Consider the following 21,020-nt stretch of genomic DNA (forward strand, 5'->3'; position numbering starts at 1 on the left):
CATACAATAGGTGTAACTGGTTGCATACAATACAATTGTTAATGCGTCAATTTTCCTTAAATATTTATATTTCAACTATACAATCTTGCACACACTTTTAAAAATATGCGACATACAGATCAGATATACCAATGTTTGCTATAATTTTTTGGCATAAATTAATTTGTCAATATTAGTTTGAGCAAAAAGAATAGATAGTATAGAGGGGTCCTGTCATTGTAAATTTTGTAGTCACTGTAAATTTACTGCCATCTATCGACACACGACTAAAACTCAAAATGAAAACGTATAAAGTTATCAAAAAATGTATATATATGGATAAATGATTTTATTATTTTTATATCATTTTGATCCATATTCATTCACTGATATCTATGTGTTAAAATTGTTAAATATAAAACGGGGTCGTCACGCCATCTAGCCGAGGATAGGCTAAAGGTGTGTGCGCCATCTATTCGAGAATGACTTTTGCTTGAATTCCGAGGCACGTTTTTTCCTTAGACTTTATTCGTCTTATACGAAGTTACATATGTCTTTGGTTTGAGTAACATTTAAATACAACTACTTAAAAAATTTAAATTATTATATAAAAAAAATTCGTACCCTAAATTAGCCTAACCTATCAGGTAAAAAAGGATAGTTTGCCAAACAAATCGCAATAAACCTAGCGTTAAGAATGAATAAAATAATTGGGCCAATAAGTTAGCTCAAACATATGGCATCCCTTAATAACAAGTATTTTTGTAGTTGTGCAGTTAACAAAAATTAGAAACCCTTGGTGGTAAACAAGAATCCGTCTACAGTGCGACATAAAATAGTAGAAATTAAATGAGGGCGCCACTTTCTACGTAACTGTCACATTTTTGACATAAAATGCTTAAACATGGCAACATTTTAGTATGGAATTTTGTTCCATTTTATTTGATTTCTATGGGTGGATGGATACTCTACCGAACACCGTCTATACATCACCGACGATCTATATCATACTGGCCGTGTGTTATCCAACCTCGACACTGGCAGAATCATCAAGCCCTGATGGAGCCATAATACACAAAAATGTATTGATTGGATTTGATTTCTACTATTATGTCGCTCTATACGTCAAGTCTGAAGCGATAATGTTGGGCAGCGCCACTATAAACCGATTTTTATTTTTGTGGGATCAATGCGTACCACGTGCAAGTGGCCTGCTGACAAAGTTTACACTTTGGCCCGCCGGCAGCTCACGTGGCTTGCTGGTAAAGTCAATTAAAACTTATGAAGAATTATAGTGGCTTGCGGCATTAGAACTTTTGTGTGGCCGCCGGCATACAGTCAAGGTATAAAATGTCGACACGGACGAAGTACCAAAAATATTGAAAATATCACCTTTATGGTGGCAGGGTCACACTTTGTCGCTGCAGGCTTGATTTAGATTTAGGCGGACTCTAGTTAAATAATTAACTCGTTTACCTCTTAATTTGACTTCAATTCTGTGATATCTTCAAGACAATTTTATAAAAGTGCAACTCTTACCATAAAAATTATCTATCCAATTGTTATAATAATATATTTTTCTCAAACATGCAATGAAATATTGATGTTATGTTCCTTATAATAGGCTGCGAAGTATGACGTTTCAGGTGCGGCTAGGACAAAAGGTCGTTAATGGAATTTCATACACATCTTGCAGGCCTAGGCCGGCAAAGTCCTCTTTTTTAATTTTCATTTCACAGATATTTGTGACACAGCATCGTGGCATTCATCCATTAAAAAAAACTAGAGGCAGTATTTGCTTTATGGTTCGTAATGACACTCTGCCACTACGCCTATAAAAAAAAAACAAAAAACAATGTTTGCTATAATTTGCAGTTTTATTTGTATAAAATCAACATGAACTTAATAAATAATACATTCAATAATTTTATAATTTTAAATTATAAATTTAACTACACAAATAAAAACATTTAAAATATTTCATCTAAACGTTAGCGGTAAAAAGGTCTACTCAAACACGCGTAGTTATATTTTTTAAATTGTTATGGAGGTAAAGTTGAAAAATATTCATTCTGTTTTATTGGATTTATGGTGCGTTGTTGATTTTTTGACTTTAATATGAGTTCCGACGAAATAATGAAATAAATATTAATTGTAATCGTAGGTGTTGGAATTGGCAGCGTAAGCAGAATTGATTTTAATAACTTGCTGCCTCTGCCGCCAAGTCTAAGACGAAGTATGTATATGGTTGCTTATGGCAATTTTATTATTTGAGAAACTAAGAAAAATGCCTTACAGTTTATTAGAAACAGTTTTGTGGCATATTTTAAATGAATGTAACTACAAACTCGTCAACACTGTGGAAATTATACTTATTTACTCCATGCATAAAGCAACGATGTATGTGAAACATGATATCAACATGAAAGACTATGTAAACTTATGTGACGAAAACGACAGTCAGACGGATACAAGGCGAAAAAATCAAAGATACATGAAAATATACCGGTAGTAAAAATACACGACTCGTGTAAAACATACGCGTGATAATGATATAGGTACGTGTTGGTTATATTTTGGGTGTAGTTTACTTTTAGTTTTTTCTATAAATAAAACTTGGGTTTCGTGGATTTTTTATTTTATTTATTTCATTGCATGTTTGAGAAAAGCACTATACATACCTCGGCGGGAAATGGGGTTGCCCGCGCTCAGACCTATCCGGCCTCGCTTCGCTCGGCCGTCTATATGTCTTCGGCCGGCAACCCCTTTCGTCCCGGCCTCTGTAGTAATGTACTAATACAGTTAAATGGTCGAGGTGTAGTAATAATTCAATGTATTACCTACATGTTTATCCTTTTGAACGCTTTACGTCATAAACAAAAACGCCACTGACACGCCAAGGTCCTGGGCGCAAGCGAGCTAATGTAAACCTTAAGCCCCGCATTCTCACTCCTACCTTGTAGTCCGCCTCGTTGGGTAGGATTGTGTATGGGGGTTGCGGACTACGAGCCGTCCTACAAACGGCTAAACGGTAGGACGGCTCGTAGTCCGCAACCCCCATACACAATCCTACCCAACGAGGCGGACTACAAGGTAGGAGTGTGAATGGGGGGCTTTACTCGAAAGTGTGAAGGTTACTTTGACAGCGTACCCCATAATACTTACTAGTTGTCCTTGGCGCTGTGTGCACGACTAGTGACAGACGACTTGAGGTGTTCTTGGCGTTCAAAAGGTTTTAAGCATTTTCTCTTTAACCTTTTCGACGCAGTGTCAAACACAAAAGCTGTCACGCTGACGCCACGTCACCAAAGTGTCAAAACTGAAATTGAACTTTATGCATATGCACGTAGGTCTATGTTGCTCTGTAGTCTGTGACCAATTAATCGGTCTTTGGCGTTGACCGATATATGCGCACCGCGCATATACCGGTCATTGGCGTCCAAAAGGTTAAACATTACCGCAATCACTGAAATTCAGAAATTGTCTATCTTTTTAGATTATGTTGTTGCCATCATATATCGGAGCGGTCGAGATGCTCAAAAATATCTGAAGACGCACTCTAGCGCCTTGACAATAGAGGCGTGTTCAGATATCTGTGAGCACCTTGGCCGCACCGATATATCTGGTGGCGACTGTAAATACTTACTTTAATACAATGCATTTTACCACTAAAAGTGGAAAAATAGGTATAATATTTTGAAGAAATATTGTAAAAACAATCAGTGATTATAGTGGGATACGGAATTGGGTAGAATGTTATTGTAAATATTTATAATATCTATGTAAACTTAATCACAGTACCAAAATAAAACTACATTATTTATTAAAGTGTTTTATTGAAAGTATATTTCAAACAGATTTCGCCTAAATTAATGAGATTAATAAAAAAATAATAACAATAAATGCCCACCACCATAATGTAAAAAATCAGTCAGTCATAGACTTGAGAATACATCGAATTGGGTACTTGGATATTAAGTGCAAAGAGAATTTAGTATAGAGGGGTAATGTCAGAGTAAATTTTGCAGTCAGGCAATTTTATTTAAAGTTGTCCCCTACACATTTTTTTCAAAATTGGTATTTTAAATGTTATTTCTACTCAGAATCACGAGCTCTTTCTATCCTAATAGGAGAAAAAAAGTGGCCCAAGGTTTTTTCCCATTCCGTTACCATTTTTTCATAGACTTTGTATGGCGGTTTTGTAATGGAAAGATCGAAAAATGTATGGAAATCATGGGACACTTTTTTTCTCCTATTAGGATCAAAAGAGCTCGTGATTCTGAGTAGAAATAACATAAAAAATCCCAATTTTGAAAAAAAAGGGTAGGGGACAACTTTAAATAAAATGGCCCAGTCACAGTAAATTTACTGGCATTTTTCGACACATGATTAAAACTTTTAGAACGCCATTTGAATTTGATGCTTATTTTTTCACCGATATGTGTTAAATTTGTTAAATATCAAAAAGTGTCGCCATCTACTCGAGTTTAGGCCAAAGGTATGGCACCCACTTTTCGAGCGATGGCGCCATACCTTTGCATCTTTGGCCTTCCAAATACAATTTACTTTGACAATACCATAGTCTAATAAAACATGGTCTTCCATTCCCAGAGTGACACGGGCCTACGTCACAACAACATGGCCGCTATATATAGCGCTATCGCATATTATCATATAGCGCTGTCGCATGATGACGTAGGCCCGTGTCAGTTAGATGACCTAGAAAAGACGGGAATGGAGTACCAGGCGGAGTATATTATTATACCATGGACAATACGCCTATATTTAAAGTTTCTTTGTTAAGGTCGTCCGCTAGATGGCGCGGGTGCACGGAGCGGGATGAGCACACGATGAGCAGTATGAGACAATAACTGTAGGCCAAGCACATGATTGGCGCGACAGTATCTCGCCGCGAGATAGACTACCCTTCTTTTTCTCACTCGCGGCGAGATACTGCGCGCCAATCATGTGCTAGCCCGACTGGCGCGGACGCGTGCGACGGATGTTTACCTACAATGGCACCAATCCTCAAGTCCATACAAAGAAAAAAATAAAAATGGCACCCGCGCGCGTGCGGCCGCGTCTGCTAGCGGACGTCCTTAAGAGTCACTTTAGTTTAGACCACTCTTAGACAAAGTATATATGACCAAATGGCAGGAGTGCGAAACTCCTGATTTCGGGCAAATTCGGCTCCGTTCGGCTCAGCATTGCTCCGAGCAATTATTAGGGTTGGCACAACTTGACGTCCCTTTGCGTGCACGACCACAGATTTGAATTTTGACAACCCTAAATAGCCGAAAGGGATAGTGCCATATATTAGAAAGGGACAACATGATTCGACCCTGAACCGCTGTCAAACTTCGGTTTTGTAGGAAGTTTCCTTTCTGTACGTTAGTACTATTATTTATTCTGTCAATTCTGTGCCAATGGGGTTGGTCGGTCAAAGTCTTTTACAGATGGCCCCAGCATAGGCTTTACCTGTCAGTCCTAAGATACATTTCTAGTTTCTTTTTTTTATATGGTTCAAATTCATGAAACAGCCCATAACGGAGATAACACGTTTTGTTAGCTAAAAAACAAGACCACCCTGATTGTTGTCTGAACGAGCTGTCCCATGAATTTGAACCTTAATACTATCACGATAGTTGCTTTTTAAACGAAATGGTTGCTTTGGCACGTGCTGTAGAGCGCTCTTAAAAGAAACAAAGGCTTTTGTTTAACGGATTAGCACCCGAACCCGAAAAAACATCTGAAATAATTTATACTATACCATCACGCTCCGCGATTGTTGAGCCATTCAGGGTCCTAGCTAAATTGGTTGTTCAATACTTACGCTATAGAATTTCCAATTTAGCAAGAATCCTAAATGGCATAGCAATCCCGCGTGGTGACTACAGTCGGCGTCAAAGATATATTTACATTTTTCGCCTTATTACAAAGGAATAAGGCGCAAAAGTCTTACATATCTTTGACGTCAACTGTACAACAACAACAATAATATTATACTCAATTACACGCGGCGTAAGTAGTCGAAAGTTTTCAGTGTGACAAGGTACGAAATGGGTCATAAATTGTGACGTCCCACGGGTAAAGGTACCTTATGGCGGTTGGCGCTTACGCTATTATTAACGCCGCTCCAATATTATTGCGGCGCTATGTGACGTAAGCGCCAGCCGCCATAAGGTACCTTTTGCCGTAGAACGTCACAATTAATACTTTCGACCATACTACTCTGCTATATATTTTGAACATGCAAAACATTCACATTTACAATAAAAGTTGGATTTCTCTATGATCACAGATTCTCTGATAATGTTACCTTTTTCCAGGTATAGGTAATAGTTCGTTTTTTTAGCTATAGAAAAAAGGTAAACAATCATGACGTGTCTTTTAATTGAAAAACACTTATTAAAAATAAGACACGGCAAATATGTAACAATTATTAATCTAATACGATCATATAATTCTTCCGCTTTCATAAGTAATAGTTACTGATTTTTAAAAAGCGTTTTTGAATTAAGACTTATAAAGACCGCTTACCTTCTTTGTCTTCTTCCTTGCGTTACCCCGGCATTTTGCCACGGCTTATGGGAGCCTGGGGTTCGCTTGACAACTAATCCCAAGAATTGACGTAGGCACTAATTTTTACGAAAGCGAGTGTCATCTGACCTTCCAACCCAGAGGGTAAACTAGACCTTATTGGGATTAGTCCGGTTTTCTAACGATGTTTTCCTTCACCGAATAGCGACTGGTAAATATCAAATGATATTTCGTACATAAGTCCGAAAAACTCATTGGTACGAGCCGGGGTTTGAACCCGCGACCTCCTGATTGCAAGTCGCACGCTCTTACCGCTAGGTCACCAGCGCAGTACCTAGCTTTTTTGTAATGCTAAAAAACACCGGGCAAGTGCGAGTCGGACTCGCGCACGAAGGTTTCCGTACCATAATGCAAAAAAAAAAACGGAAAAAATGCAAAAAGAAAACGGTCACCCATCCAAGTACTGACCACGCCCGACGTTGCTTAACTTTGGTCAAAAATCACGTTTGCTGTATGGGAGCCCCACTTAAATCTTTATTTTATTCTGTTTTTAGTATTTGTTGTTATAGCGGCAACAGAAATACATCATCTGTGAAAATTTCAACTGTCTAGCTATCACGGTTCGTGAGATACAGCCTGGTGACAGACGGACGGACGGACAGCGAAGTCTTAGTAATAGGGTCCCGTTTTACCCTTTGGGTACGGAACCCTAAAAAACGAACTATAGTACGATTTATCGACAACATAATTTTAACACGATTTAAGGTTCAAATTAGATTGTACTTTCTCAAAATGAGATCCGTTTTCAAATGAATCATCAAAACTTAAATAAAATAAATAATTATCTCTCACTCTCTCTCTCTCTCTCATTGATAAAAAAATACTTATATTATGCATAATTTGTTTACTGTGCATTTTTAAACATAGGTACATAATTAAATTATACATAAAGTAAACCCTAGAACTTTCCCCCTGCTGTTATTTTCGTACCTACTACAGGTACTTATTCCAAAGTTACAACGTGACATATCGGCGGCCGATCATTAAATCCGCCTGATCATGAAATTCCCAGGGATATAATAAAACGTCGCCATTTCAACTTTATTATACAGTTTATGGATTTGTTTAACAGAAAACACAATTCCCCTAATGAGGGCGCCACTGAACGGTCGGCGCCCTCTCAAGGGGTTGGCCGGTGGAAGTTTTTAGCAGATGGCGCCATCATAGCTTGCCCTGTCAATCCCTAGAATTGTGTCAAATTTTTGTTTTTTTAATACCCTGGATTTAAGCCAAATCTCATAGAAAAAGGGGCAAGCTATGATGGCTCCATCTATGCAAACCTTTGACAGTTGCCAACCCCATTCTTTCCTCAAATTTTAACAACCTTGGGCTGTAGTGACTATAATTCGTCATATTCTGTAGGTTCTACTTTTTTTTAAACCTTAATTTATTGGCACATGACATTAATTTTATCAGACTGTCTGAACCTCTCAACTAAAGAAAAGACGACTACAAGGATTTTCGTACATTGACCCGACTGTTTCTATCTCTATTGCACGCGCATAATTATATTGCTATCACGCTCGTACAGTGACATTGACAGCGGGCATCATGGGCGGGACAGCAATATAACTATGCGCGTGCAATAGAGATAGCAAGAGGCGGGTCAGTGTACAAAAATCCTTGTGGTAAGTGTCCAAGTCTTTAGACCGAAGTCTAAATCAACAAAATTGATAAAACTTCAAGTTTTCTCTGAATATAATAAATGTGATTTATCAGTCATCATCATCATCTTCATCGTGTAAGCTTGAAATATGCTGCCTTAAGCTCACGCGCTGCGCGAAGCTCTTTTTACACTGTTTGCACTTAAACGGTTTCTCCCCTGTGTGTGTCCGGATATGCTTCTCCATATCGCCTTTGGTGGCGAACTTTTTGCCGCAGGCGTCTAGGGGGCAGAATATTTTCTTGTTGTGAAGCCTCTGGTGCAGGTACAGTTTTTTGTATTTGTCGAAACTTTTGTCGCAGTCCTGGAATAATAGTGAATATTACGCGAAACACTGCGTAGGGGGCGCAACTACCACTATCCATCACAATCTGGGGGTCTACCGCGAAACAAGAAAACCGAAATTTCGTTATCTAACACTCTTGCAAATTCGAGCGATAAAGAGGCAGATAACTAAAGTTCGATTTTCGCGTTTCCCGGTAGACCCTTGTTAACAAACCGCCTTGATGCATCAATGTCATATTTTATTGTCTGTGAAACCTTGTCAAAAAACAGTTTAAGGCATATACATACTAATGTATAAGGTACCCTATGGTTTACTAGCTAGCTTAGTGCTGGACTCTGGCGGCAGAACATTGCAGTAATACCCCCTATAATAAGCGTTTGGAAAATATTTATTTCATTTATGGCACAAGGTTTTATCGCTGACTGTACTTTCCTTGCTATAGGCAACTAATAATCATCGAGACATTTCTAAAAACCCCATACATAATCTAGGGCCTTTTGCATAATAAAATACAAGCTAATACTAGTAATGATATTATTACATACATAATCACTAATAGTATTACCTTGTATTTTATTATGCAATAGGCCTCAGATTATGGACTTTACATACACCTATGAATTATTTCGCACATGTATGTTTTCCTCTATCAAAGATCAACTAGTAGATTTTCCCTCCCTAGGTATTTTTCTAGTTCCGTAAAATCAGGTAACAATAGTCCTTAAGTACAACTATGGTCCCGTTATTAACATTGATTCTTAACGAGCCTTTATGATTTACTTGTTACATTTATTTTGGAGCTTAAATACACTAATGCTCTTTCTACACTCAACATAATTTGTATGTTCTTAAGTTTTGTACATATTGTGAAATGTATCCTTTGTGAGAGAAATAAAATTATTAAAATATTTTTTTTTGTAAAATACTTAGGGCCACTTGCACCATTCACCAACCCGGGGTTAACCGGTTAAACCTGGAGTTACCATGGTTACCAGTACAATTTGACACTGGGTTAACGGTTTAACCGGTCAACCCCGGGTTAGTGGGTTGGTGCAAGTGGCGCTTATACATACATATTTTACTGGAACTTGAATTTGGACCATGGTTGTAAGTTGTGGACTAAAGTTACCCGATTTTACGGTACCTACTGTACTTACATTACAATGAAATATGACTGTTTCATCATCATCCCCTGTCTTGGTCCGTTTACATCGATTTTCTTCTTCCACTTTTACTTTCAATATTTTATCTGGAGTTTTCGTTTCAGTAGGACTCTGAAAAAGTACTGTACTTAAGTTACATGAATATTTTTATCATATTATTCACTCTTGGATTATTACATAAATCATTATATGAGGCATTATCTATGAAAAGGGACCTTATTGTCGATGGCGCTTACGCCGCACAGCGTCGCGAGGCATTATATTTATATCGGAGCATCGTTAATAATGGCGTAAGCGCCATCGACAATAAGGTCCCTTTTCATAGATAACGTCACATATATACATATTATTATATCATTACACCTTATAAAACAAAGTCCCTCGCCGCGTTTGTCTGTTTGTGTGTATGTAAGTATGTTGATAAACTCAAAAGGTACTGAACGGATTTTCACGCGGTTTTCACCTATCAATAGAGTGATTCTTGAGGAAGTTTTAAGTGTTTAATTTGGGTTTAGTGTAACCCGTGCGAAGCCGGGGCGGGTCGCTAATGTTATATGGATGGTCATCGTTAGACATTGTAAATTTTATAGCATTTTCGGTGCACCGGAGTAGTGTTAACGGAATTGGTATAGATAATTCCAACTGAAATGGTAAATTAAGGTTAATATTAAGGCGCTCTTATACTCGAGTTTTACGTTTTCAAGGGGGTGAAGCAGACGCGTGGTAGAACGGGCAGGCGGGCGCCCCGCGCGGCGCACCGCACCATTCCCGCGCAGCACGTCTACGTCCTTATTCTGACGACATCGGTATTCTGAATGGTCAGTTCCGGGATTTTTAGTTCGGCAATTAATATTGAATAAGATTTATTAGTAAATTCGAATTTTGATGAGTACTTAATGAAATTAAAAACCGGACAAGCGCGAGTCGGACTCGCCCACTGAGCCCACCGAGGGTTCCGTACTTTTTAGTATTTGTTGTTATAGCGGCAACAGAAATACATCATCTGTGAAAATTTCAACTGTCACGGTTCGTGAGATACAGCCTGGTGACAGACGGACGGACGAACGGACGGACAGCGGAGTCTTACTAATAGGGTTCCGTTTTACCCTTTGGGTAGGGAACCCTAAAAATGGTAGGTAAGACGGTGAGGTCGGTGAGTGTACCTAAATAATTATTAATTATATACAATATGAGTGTATACTTGACTGATCATGTTTTTGTAAAAATCGATTTCGACTGGCAAAACATATTATTTTTTGGCAACCGGGTTTTTTAACCTAATTAGACCCCGCTGAATCCGAAATTGCCGGTTGCTTGATCGAATTCTTGACTGGAAGTGAGATAGTTGATATTAAAGGTCCCTTTTTTTAGTTTTTCGTAAATAACTTTTAAACGGTGGCGCATAGCAAAAATTTTCTTAAACATAAGTAATCTGCATAAAATTGCCTACAAGAAAGATTCCGTACAATTTTTCGCTTGGATCAATATTCAAAGAGATATTAAGGCGGGAAAGTTAATTATAATCACTTTTTGAAGGTCCCTTTTTTAGTTTTTCGGAAATAACTCGTAAACGGTGGCCAATATAAAAAAAAATTTGTTAAACATTAATAATCGACACAACATTTTCAATAAAAAAAGATTTAGTACATTTTTAGCAGGGATCAATATTTAAAAAGATAATAAAGAGGGAAAGTTAATTATAATAAATTCTAAGGTTCCTTGTTTTTATTTTTTCGTTAATAATTTGAAAAGTATGACTCATAGCAAAAACAAATTTTACACAAATAATAAACATAAAATTTCCTACAAGAAACATGTAGAACACTTTTCGCTAGGATCAATATTTAAAAAGACAAAGCATACGGTAAGTCAATCAATTTTAAAGTCCCTTTTTAGTTTTTTGTAAATAACTCGTAAACGGTGTCCCATAGCAAAATAGGTTTTTATGAATAAATAATCTCCATAAAATTTTCTGCTAAAAACATCTGAACACTTTTCTCTAGGATCAATATTTAAAACGATATTAAAGGAAGAAAGTTAATCACAATCAGTTCACAGGTCGCTTTTTTTTCGTAAATAACTCGTAAACGGTGCCCCCGTTGCAAAAAATATTATACATAAATATTGAACATAAAATTGTCCACAAAAAAGGTTTCGTACACTTTTTCGCTACGATCAATATTTAATGAGGTATTAAAGGGGGTAAGTTAATTATAATCAATTTCCAGGTCCCTATTTTAAGTTTTTCGTAAATGACTCGTAAACGGTAGGTTCTTGACTGGAAGTGAGATATGTGATATTAAAGGTCCCTTTTTTAATTTTTCGTAAATAACTCGTAAACGGTGGCCAATATAAAAAAAAAGAACTAATAATCTACACAAAATTTTCAATAAAAAAGATTCAGTACATTTTTAGCAGGGATCAATATTTAAAAAGATAATAAAGAGGGAAAGTTAATTATAATAAATTCTAAGGTTCCTTGTTTTTATTTTTTCGTTAATAATTTGAAAAGTATGACTCATAGCAAAAACAAATTTTACACAAATAATAAACATAAAATTTCCTACAAGAAACATGTAGAACACTTTTCGCTAGGATCAATATTTAAAAAGACAAAGCATACGGTAAGTCAATCAATTTTAAAGTCCCTTTTTAGTTTTTTGTAAATAACTCGTAAACGGTGTCCCATAGCAAAATAGGTTTTTATGAATAAATAATCTCCATAAAATTTTCTGCAAAAAACATCTGAACACTTTTCTCTAGGATCAATATTTAAAACGATATTAAAGGAAGAAAGTTAATCACAATCAGTTCACAGGTCGCTTTTTTTTTCGTAAATAACTCGTAAACGGTGCCCCCGTTGCAATAAATATTATACATAAATATTGAACATAAAATTGTCCACAAAAAAGGTTTCGTACACTTTTTCGCTACGATCAATATTTAATGAGGTATTAAAGGGGGTAAGTTAATTATAATCAATTTCCAGGTCCCTATTTTAAGTTTTTCGTAAATGACTCGTAAACGGTAGCCCATAGTCCATAGCAAAATAGGTTCTTAATGTTAATTAACCCCCCTTGGCTAAAAAGTGGCCTCCATGTTTAAAATTCATTTGTTTACGTAAGATGTCCGTCTTTGGGTCACGAATTTACATGTGTGTACCAAATTTCAACTTAATTGGTCCAGTACTTTTGAAGAAAATGGGCTGTGACAGACGGACAGACAGACAGACAGTCGCACGAGTGATCCTATAAGGGTTCCGTTTTTTCCTTTTGAGGTACGGGACCCTAAAAACTTAAAAAAAGTGACATGTGAATTGATTGTAATGAACTTTCTTCCTTTAATATCATTTTAAATATTGATCCTAGAGAAAAGTGTTCAGATGTTTTTTGCAGGAAATTTTATGTAGATTATTTATTCATATAAACCTATTTTGCTATGGGACACCGTTTACGAGTTATTTACAAAAAACTAAAAAGGGACTTTAAAATTGATTGTAATTAACTTACCGGCTGCTTTGTCTTTTTAAATATTGATCCTAGCGAAAAGTGTTCTACATGTTTCTTGTAGGAAATTTTATGTTTATTATTTATGTGTAAGATTTGTTTTTGCTATGAGTCATAATTTTCAAATTATTAACGAAAAAATAAAAACAAGGAACCTTAGAATTTATTATAATTAACTTTCCCTCTTTATTATCTTTTTAAATATTGATCCCTGCTAAAAATGTACTGAATCTTTTTTATTGAAAATTTTGTGTAGATTATTAGTTCTTTTTTTTTATAATGGCCACCGTTTACGAGTTATTTACGAAAAATTAAAAAAAGGGACCTTTAATATCACATATCTCACTTCCAGTCAAGAATTCGATCAAGCAACCGGCAAATTCGGATTCAGCGGGGTCTAATTAGGTTAAAAAACCCGGTTGCCAAAAAGTAATATGTTTTGCCAGAAGAAATCGATTTTTACAAAAATGTGACCAGTCTAAATTATTCAATTTGATTAATTTTATAGCCTTTTAAAATATGTTTACACAATTTATCAATCGTGACTGAATTCCGGATTGGTTAGATGGGTGTGTGCCTTTGCTGCCCAACTTGTTATAAAATGACAATATGACGGACGAATGTCTGAAATGTCACCGTATTTAAGAATTATTTTGCTTTTCTTCGTAAGTATGTTGAAAAACATTGTGTGTATAACATATTTATACTGTGATTACCCATTTTATGAAACGTCCGCTAAACTAGCACAGGTCCGACGCTGACAGTGGTCACGGGCGTACTGGCGTGAGGAATAGGCGCAAGGTATTGCCGCGTAGGGTGTAATTTAGTAGGCAAAATGTTGAATTCATCAAATGATGAATGAAAAAATTAACGTATCGATAAAAGGACAAGCAATAATGAAGATTTACTTAAAAGCTATCGACTGAAGTAAGTTTCATATACATTTTCGTCCTAGTACTTCTAACATAAGGAAATAAAGACAGTGTTAGGCATGTTTTCAACTTAAGATTCTATCGAGAAAATAATGAGCCGTCGTGTTTCTGACAAGCAATAATGTAGTTCAAGGACTGAAGTTATACATACTAGAAAATAATGCATGAAATCCTTGTAAAAGTCTGTAAATATGGTGACAAAAAAGTGCATTTTACTACACACCGCGCCTTAACGTAATTAACGCTAATTAATCATTAGGGTTGAAATTGTTTATATCAATACCGTTAACACCACTCCACTGCACCAAAAATGCTATAAAATTCACGAAGTCTGTTTATCGTGCATAGGTTACTTACTGAAGCAGACTGAGATGAAGGTGGAAACAGATCTTTCCTCAAAACTATTGTCTGTCTAAACATTGGGATAGCCTGCAAAAATTGAATGACGATTTATAATTAGGTACTGATGATTGGAATCATATCATATATAAATATATTATGATGATAAGGTCAAAAAACTGGAATAGCCTTAAGAAAATTATCATCAGAAAGGTAACACAAGTTGAGGGGCTACGATCCTCGCTCTGGTTTGTATCTGGTTCAGCAGGTCGGATCCATTGCAGTACAGCGGGGAAACACAGCGGGAATAATGGGGACATGTGACCCTGTACACCATGGGCCAGCGCCGGCCAGTCTAAGGGACGCAGACATGCGGTAGAATGAGATACCAATATCACTTGAGCACTCTCTAACGCATAAATGCGTCCCCAAGGCTGGCCCATTGTGTTTTAATTTTATTAATAATGAAATTGTATGTAGGTATATGTAGATTGTATTTTATAGTTTTAGAATTAATTGCTAATTTATTTCTTTTGTTTTTAGGTATGTAGGTATTTATTATTAATTGTATAATTTTTGACATTGTAGTATTACCTACATAATATCCAAATAAATCACGTAGTACAAAAAAAAAGTTGATATTCCATAATTTGAAATTAAACATAAATTCTAAACCAGTTTCATCACAGATGATCTGAAATGTCAGGTGACTATTTCCATACATGAAAAGCTTCAATTGTTGTTTTCTATCAACAATTGTCTTCTTGGCTGGTCCCCTTATGCAGACGTAATTCTGTAAAAGTGTATAATGATTTAATGATATATACCTTAGTGCTGTTTTCTTCGCCTTCTTGTAGGAGAAAACTTAATTTCTCTTTTGAGCTTTTAGGCTCTGAAGTTTCAGACCCTGCTTTTGATGCAGTCTCATGGGTTGTCCGAGTGCTAGGCTGCAACGAAATACCACAGTTTACGGAATAATCCTGATACAAAATTGAACCCTATCACTTCAAAATAAAGTTCGAAATCAGGTGGGAAATATGTTCCAGATGTAGTACAGATGTAGTGCATAATTGTTTTCCATCGTATTTTCACGGAAACGTGTCTTGCTATTTCAGTCAGTCTCGGTACAAAAAGTACTGAGGTTGACTGAAGTAGCATGACAAATATGAACGTTTCCGAGAAAATACAATGGAAAACAATTATGCACTACATCTTACACTTACACTATATAAGGCAGAGGAAATATATTTCCCACTTGATTTCGAACTGTATTTTGAAGTGATAGGGTTCAATTTTGCATAATTTCTGACATACCATTATAAAGGGTTAAATTGGTTTGTTAAAAAAAATCCAATCTAATTGTAAAATTAGAATAGTATTGGATTTAGATTTCAATGAAGGTTAATGTAATGGGGTGTTAGAGGTGTAAATGTCTCTAAGTGTCACAAGTATATAATTAAAAAAAAAACTAGTACAACAAAATATTATCCTTAGATCTCTCTAAGGATAATTAAATAAGGGTCTCCAAGAGTTGAAGTCTTTTTCTTTAGTTCCCAAAGTATGTATATTTTTCAATAACCTATTATTTATTTTTATGATACAAAATAAACATACCTCAAGGATAACAGTTTCAGCATCAGAATCAACATCGCCAAATAAAGTGCGGAGATGTGCATCATTCTTCTTAGCCAGTATTCTCAACTCCTTAGAGCTTTTCACTATGTCTAGACATTTTGTACACACTTTGTGTGGTAAGTTATCCGCATGAGCAAGCTGAAATAAATGAGAGAGTGAGACGCAATGCACACTGGACAAAAAAAATTGACAATTAGGGGAATACCGCGTTTTATATGTAAAACGCTCACGCTCCACACGGATAACACGCCTGTGTGACGAAGCCTTAAGACCTTGTTCAGAAGACGGAGGCCTTGTCCACAATTTATTTTAAATATGGTCAATGTGGCAAGTCCGTCATAGGGACTATTCCGTCCACTAGCGTTTTTCTCGAACAACATTGATAATTTCGTTGACAAAGCAGTGATTGCTTTTAGTTTCGGCAATCAAAAGCAAATATTTTTCCTACAATTTAAAGTCAAAGCAATATACGCTCGTGGATGGAATTGTCCCTATGACGGAATTAGCCACATTAACCTTATACATCAAGCTTGTGAAGGTACCTTAGGCAGGTGCCTTCACAAGCTTGATCAGTATAATCATATAAATATTAAAATTAGTATGAAAGAGATAAACCCTAACAGTTCGCTATTTGCCATTTTAAACTTCTCACATATAAAGATGTGCTTAAGCGCCATATGAAGAACTGCAACATTGACCCATTTCTGTGGGAGAAGCAGGCGGCCGACTGCCCTGTATGGAGATCTTTTGTCATTAAACAAACTGGTGACTTTGAATCCCGTCGACTTATGGAACTAGATATCAGACAGGATGAGCTGAAAGCCCGACCACCAGCGGCGTCCTTACCTGCCCGTTGTGTGCACGGGTCTTTGTTAATAAGATCGGCTATGCAAGCCACACGAACGTATTCAGCAGCGGAGTTGAAACAGTCGCTATGGTCGTAATCGGCCGGGAGAGTATATATTTGCCATTTTAAGGCACATATACATACATCTCAGTAGAGCATGTTGGCTTTCCTTTTAGAAAGGCGGCGTAACATCTCTGTCTGTTTACTTTTTTATCAGTTCTTAACTAACATTTAGGGGAAAGTGGCACCGACAGAAACTATATGTAACCTTTAATAAACCGGCATTTTAGTAGCTCACGTCGCCATGTAATTGTAAAGCAATTTTTTTCGCAATGCGACTTACTTTCACCCCTGTGCACGCAAAAATGTCTTCAAGGAACTCTCCGGACTCGAATACATCAGTGGCGCCGGCATTCTCTAGGCACAGCCTGCATAACTCATAAAAGAAAAGATTTCTCGGTGCTTCGGTACTCATCATTCTTATATGATTTTTATTAATCACAAAACAACTGAATAAACAAATCAGCACTTTCCAGTTTCTAATTATGCCATATGCCTATGCATGCCTATTTATGTTGTTTGCTTTGCTGTCATTTTGACAGTTGCTAAATATCTATTCTCTTTGATGCACAGACCAACCCCTATAGACATAGCTTATATAGACCAGCGGTGGAACAAAAATGGGTTTTGATAACATTAAAGTTTTTTCTTTTTTGATATGTTATTGCATGCATGTTAAATAACATTTATGTAAAATATTAGAAAATTATAGGTGGAGCGTTCGGCCATATTTAAATATTTCAATTTTGCTAAATAACTATGTAAATATAAAATTAAAGTTACAAAAAACTGTAACATGTTCAATAACACTTTAATTTATTCACAATATTCGGTTTTTAGAAATCTGGAACAGCTGCTTTCTGGTGAACGTAAAAACACGAATTACTTTGTCAATAAAGAATTAAAGTAGCTGATATTGTAAAATTACGATATTATCTATCAACTTAGTATACTTGTAAAAAATTAGAAATGTAGACAATGTGCTTGTCTAGATATTGATTTCTGGTTAAGCAGTATAGCCAATATTGAATTAAAGTTTGTAGAGTTAATATTACACAGTCATAATAAAGATCTTAGTTCCCACACAAAATATTAGAAATATAAAATCACGGCGACACTAAATACTGATACGTAAGTATGCATTCCGCGCTTATATTGAGTTACATTTCAAACGCGCGGCGTTTTCGCGCGCCGCGCTGTGCGCCGTGGCAGGAGGCAGCGATCGACGGTGGCGGGCTAGCGATTAGCGCGGTGCCCGTAAAAAATACGCAAAACGTTTATAAAATTATTATCAATGGTAAATAGTTATATTGTTAATAGTAGGTACACTAATGGAAACTTACCTACACTTATTTATTTCTATATGTACTAGGGATTGCCCGCGGTTTGGTTTACGTAGAATTCGTTATCGTGTTAAGTATAGAAATAATAGATACATTTGAAAATTATTTTAGGTGCATTGTCATACAGATAACCACCCTTGTTAAAGTATCCTTCAAATTCAATAGACAGGTGTCATTCCAATATAATTTTGCGTAATTTGGCGCTTTTAGGTTATAAATGACTAGCGACATATATTTTTTGTTTAAGAGCGATATCCGATATATAATATATCTCCGATAATATTTACTTTATCATTTAAATCAATTTCAAACTAACGTTATTCAATATTTATCATTTTAAAGTCAATTTTACCAACCAACTGAGCTTTACGAGTATACCTACGGAAACAACTCAAAATTTGCATCAAATTAAATGCCACTCTTCTTATCCGTTTCGAACAATCAAGAGGGCCTTTACGAGCTGATGTAGTGAAAATTTTATTTAACCCTCGTCCCTTGAAACCTTCACTACGCTCGAGGTTCAACTTTACGAACCACTCGCTACGCTTGTGGTTCAATTTTAGAATGTTTCGCTTGTTTGGGTATCAATATTAGCATGATTAATCAACAAATTTCCCCCTTGTAAAACAAATAAATAAGGTAGGTGAGGTGCAGGCATATGAGGCCCGGCGGGTAACAAGGCCCAGCATTCAAAAATAGCAGTTGCTCCCTATTATTCTGAATTTGTACTTGTTGCTAAGAAGATCCACTGTCAGTGCAGGTAAAAAGGTCCAGTCCCGGGCCTTATTGAACGTATGAGATTAAATAATAGATTAAAATATTTTTAGATAATTTTGAATATTTTAAATCTCATTAATAAGGCCGATTTAAAGAAACTTCTATGAAATTATGACTTATAAATAACACCTTCACTGCGCGGGCTGTCCAAATCGCTGCAGACTTTTCTTGGTCTAACTCTAATAATTTTTCACTTGCTTTATTTACCTAAAGACGTTTTAAAGAATCAAAAAGTCTAATAACTAGACACTTATACTTTTTAAAGGCAGTAACTACTTACTTATATTAGGGTGTTTCATTTTTCCGAATTTTCGATTTTCATCTGACTTTGCTCGAATTCTTGTTCTAACTGATAAAAAAATATTATACGTTAAAAAAAAATAAAATCGGTGAACATTTAGAGGTTGCACAACATCAACAAAGATTTTTCAAATAACCAACGACTCTACATCGGAGGGTAGAAAGTGGTTTAAGCGGCTACCATCAAAGTGGAGAGTAGAGTGATACTGAACCTTCTAAATATAAATATATTTTAAAATTAGTGGGAAACTTGGATTTTGGTTACTCGATAAATGTTCTAATTAAGATTTTTCTGTTTTTCCACCTGTTTCCAAAGGAAAAGTGCTTTTATCGTATTTTCGACGCAAAATTTACTTTTGTCATTCGATTTTAGTATCAGTTAATTATATTTTGTCATTTTAGAACATAGTTCATTTTCACGCAATGTATGGGGTTCTCACTCTACCTTTTCAACTTGTGCAACCTCTAAACGTTATTCGATTCTTTAGAAAATCGAAATAAACCTAGATAGTTTTTAGTGTGGGGAGACTCCATTGGTGAGCAAAGTCAGGAAAAATATTACAACTTTTTTTTCTTCATACAAAAGTGAATCACCCTAACTTATATAGGTAACTTTTTTTATTAATACATAGGTAGTTATTTACGATAGAAGTGCGAAAAATTGAAATTTTGCAACGAATGACGAATTTTAAAACACGGCCAAAGGGAGTGTTTTAATGTGCTTATTATAGCACCGGTGTCGTAATGTAGCACCAGGGCCCTATTTCACCAACGTGACATTGTTGCTGACGTCACAGGCATCCATGGGCTACGGTTATAGCTTACCATCGGACGGGCCTTATTCCTGCTTGTCACTATCATTGTATTATTAAAAAAAAACTTTATTATATCGGCAAAAAACAGGTATCTTTCTTGTGATGTTTATGATGATAATGATGACAATTGACACAAGATTTCAAAGAACTTTCGGTAATTCATGACAGTAAATGAGTTCTGTGTCGGAATTTCGTGACAACTGTCTAGGGATTGCAATCCGGTCTGGTTTTGAATCCGGCCGGATCCGGCCGGATTATGGCCTCAATCCGGCGGATCCGGCCGGATCCGGCCGGATTGGTATTGCGGATTAAAAATTCATCAAGTCACGTATTTTATTATGTTTTTTAGCGTTATATTATGCGGAGTTAAGGATATTTTTTAATGGATCAATAAAACGGCTGTTTTAAGTTTCAAAAATCAACGTTTTTGTTACTTTACCACTAAGTCTTACCACTAAGTTTTGACGACCGGTCTGGCCTAGTGGGTGACCCTGCCTGTGCAGCCGATGGTCATGGGTTCGAATCCCAGTAAGGGCATTTATTTGGGTGATGACACAGATATTTGTTCCCGAGTCTTGGTTGTTTTCTATGTATTTAAGTATTTATATATTATATATATCGTTGTCTGAGTACCCACAACACAAGCCTTCTTGAGCTTACTGTGGGACTTAGTCAATCTGTGTAAGAATGTACATGTCTATTTATTTAAGTCTTATTACAATAATCAGTGATGACACAGATATTTGTTCCCGAGTCTTGGTTGTTTTCTATGTAT

The 21,020-nt window shown here is 36.2% G+C and overlaps 1 protein-coding gene across 2 annotated transcripts; it reads right to left on the reverse strand.

Moving 5' to 3' along the window:
- Positions 1 to 7,769: 7,769 nt before the first annotated feature.
- Positions 7,770 to 17,428, reverse strand: LOC134800083 (zinc finger protein 761-like). Of its 2 annotated transcripts, XM_063772551.1 has the most exons (6): positions 17,294 to 17,428; positions 16,083 to 16,241; positions 15,296 to 15,415; positions 14,487 to 14,558; positions 9,686 to 9,802; positions 7,770 to 8,546 (listed from the first exon to the last, which is right to left on the reverse strand). In XM_063772551.1, the coding sequence occupies exons 1-6, from the start codon at positions 17,426 to 17,428 to the stop codon at positions 8,295 to 8,297; spliced, it is 855 nt and encodes a 284-aa protein (XP_063628621.1). In that variant the 3' UTR covers positions 7,770 to 8,294. The 2 variants fall into 2 exon arrangements, with proteins under 2 accessions (XP_063628621.1, XP_063628622.1); XM_063772552.1 differs by lacking the exon at positions 14,487 to 14,558 and having other exon boundaries at positions 7,771 to 8,546.
- Positions 17,429 to 21,020: the final 3,592 nt, after the last annotated feature.

Source organism: Cydia splendana, chromosome 19, assembly GCF_910591565.1.
Source record: "Cydia splendana chromosome 19, ilCydSple1.2, whole genome shotgun sequence".
NCBI classification, from domain to species: Eukaryota; Metazoa; Arthropoda; class Insecta; order Lepidoptera; family Tortricidae; genus Cydia; species Cydia splendana.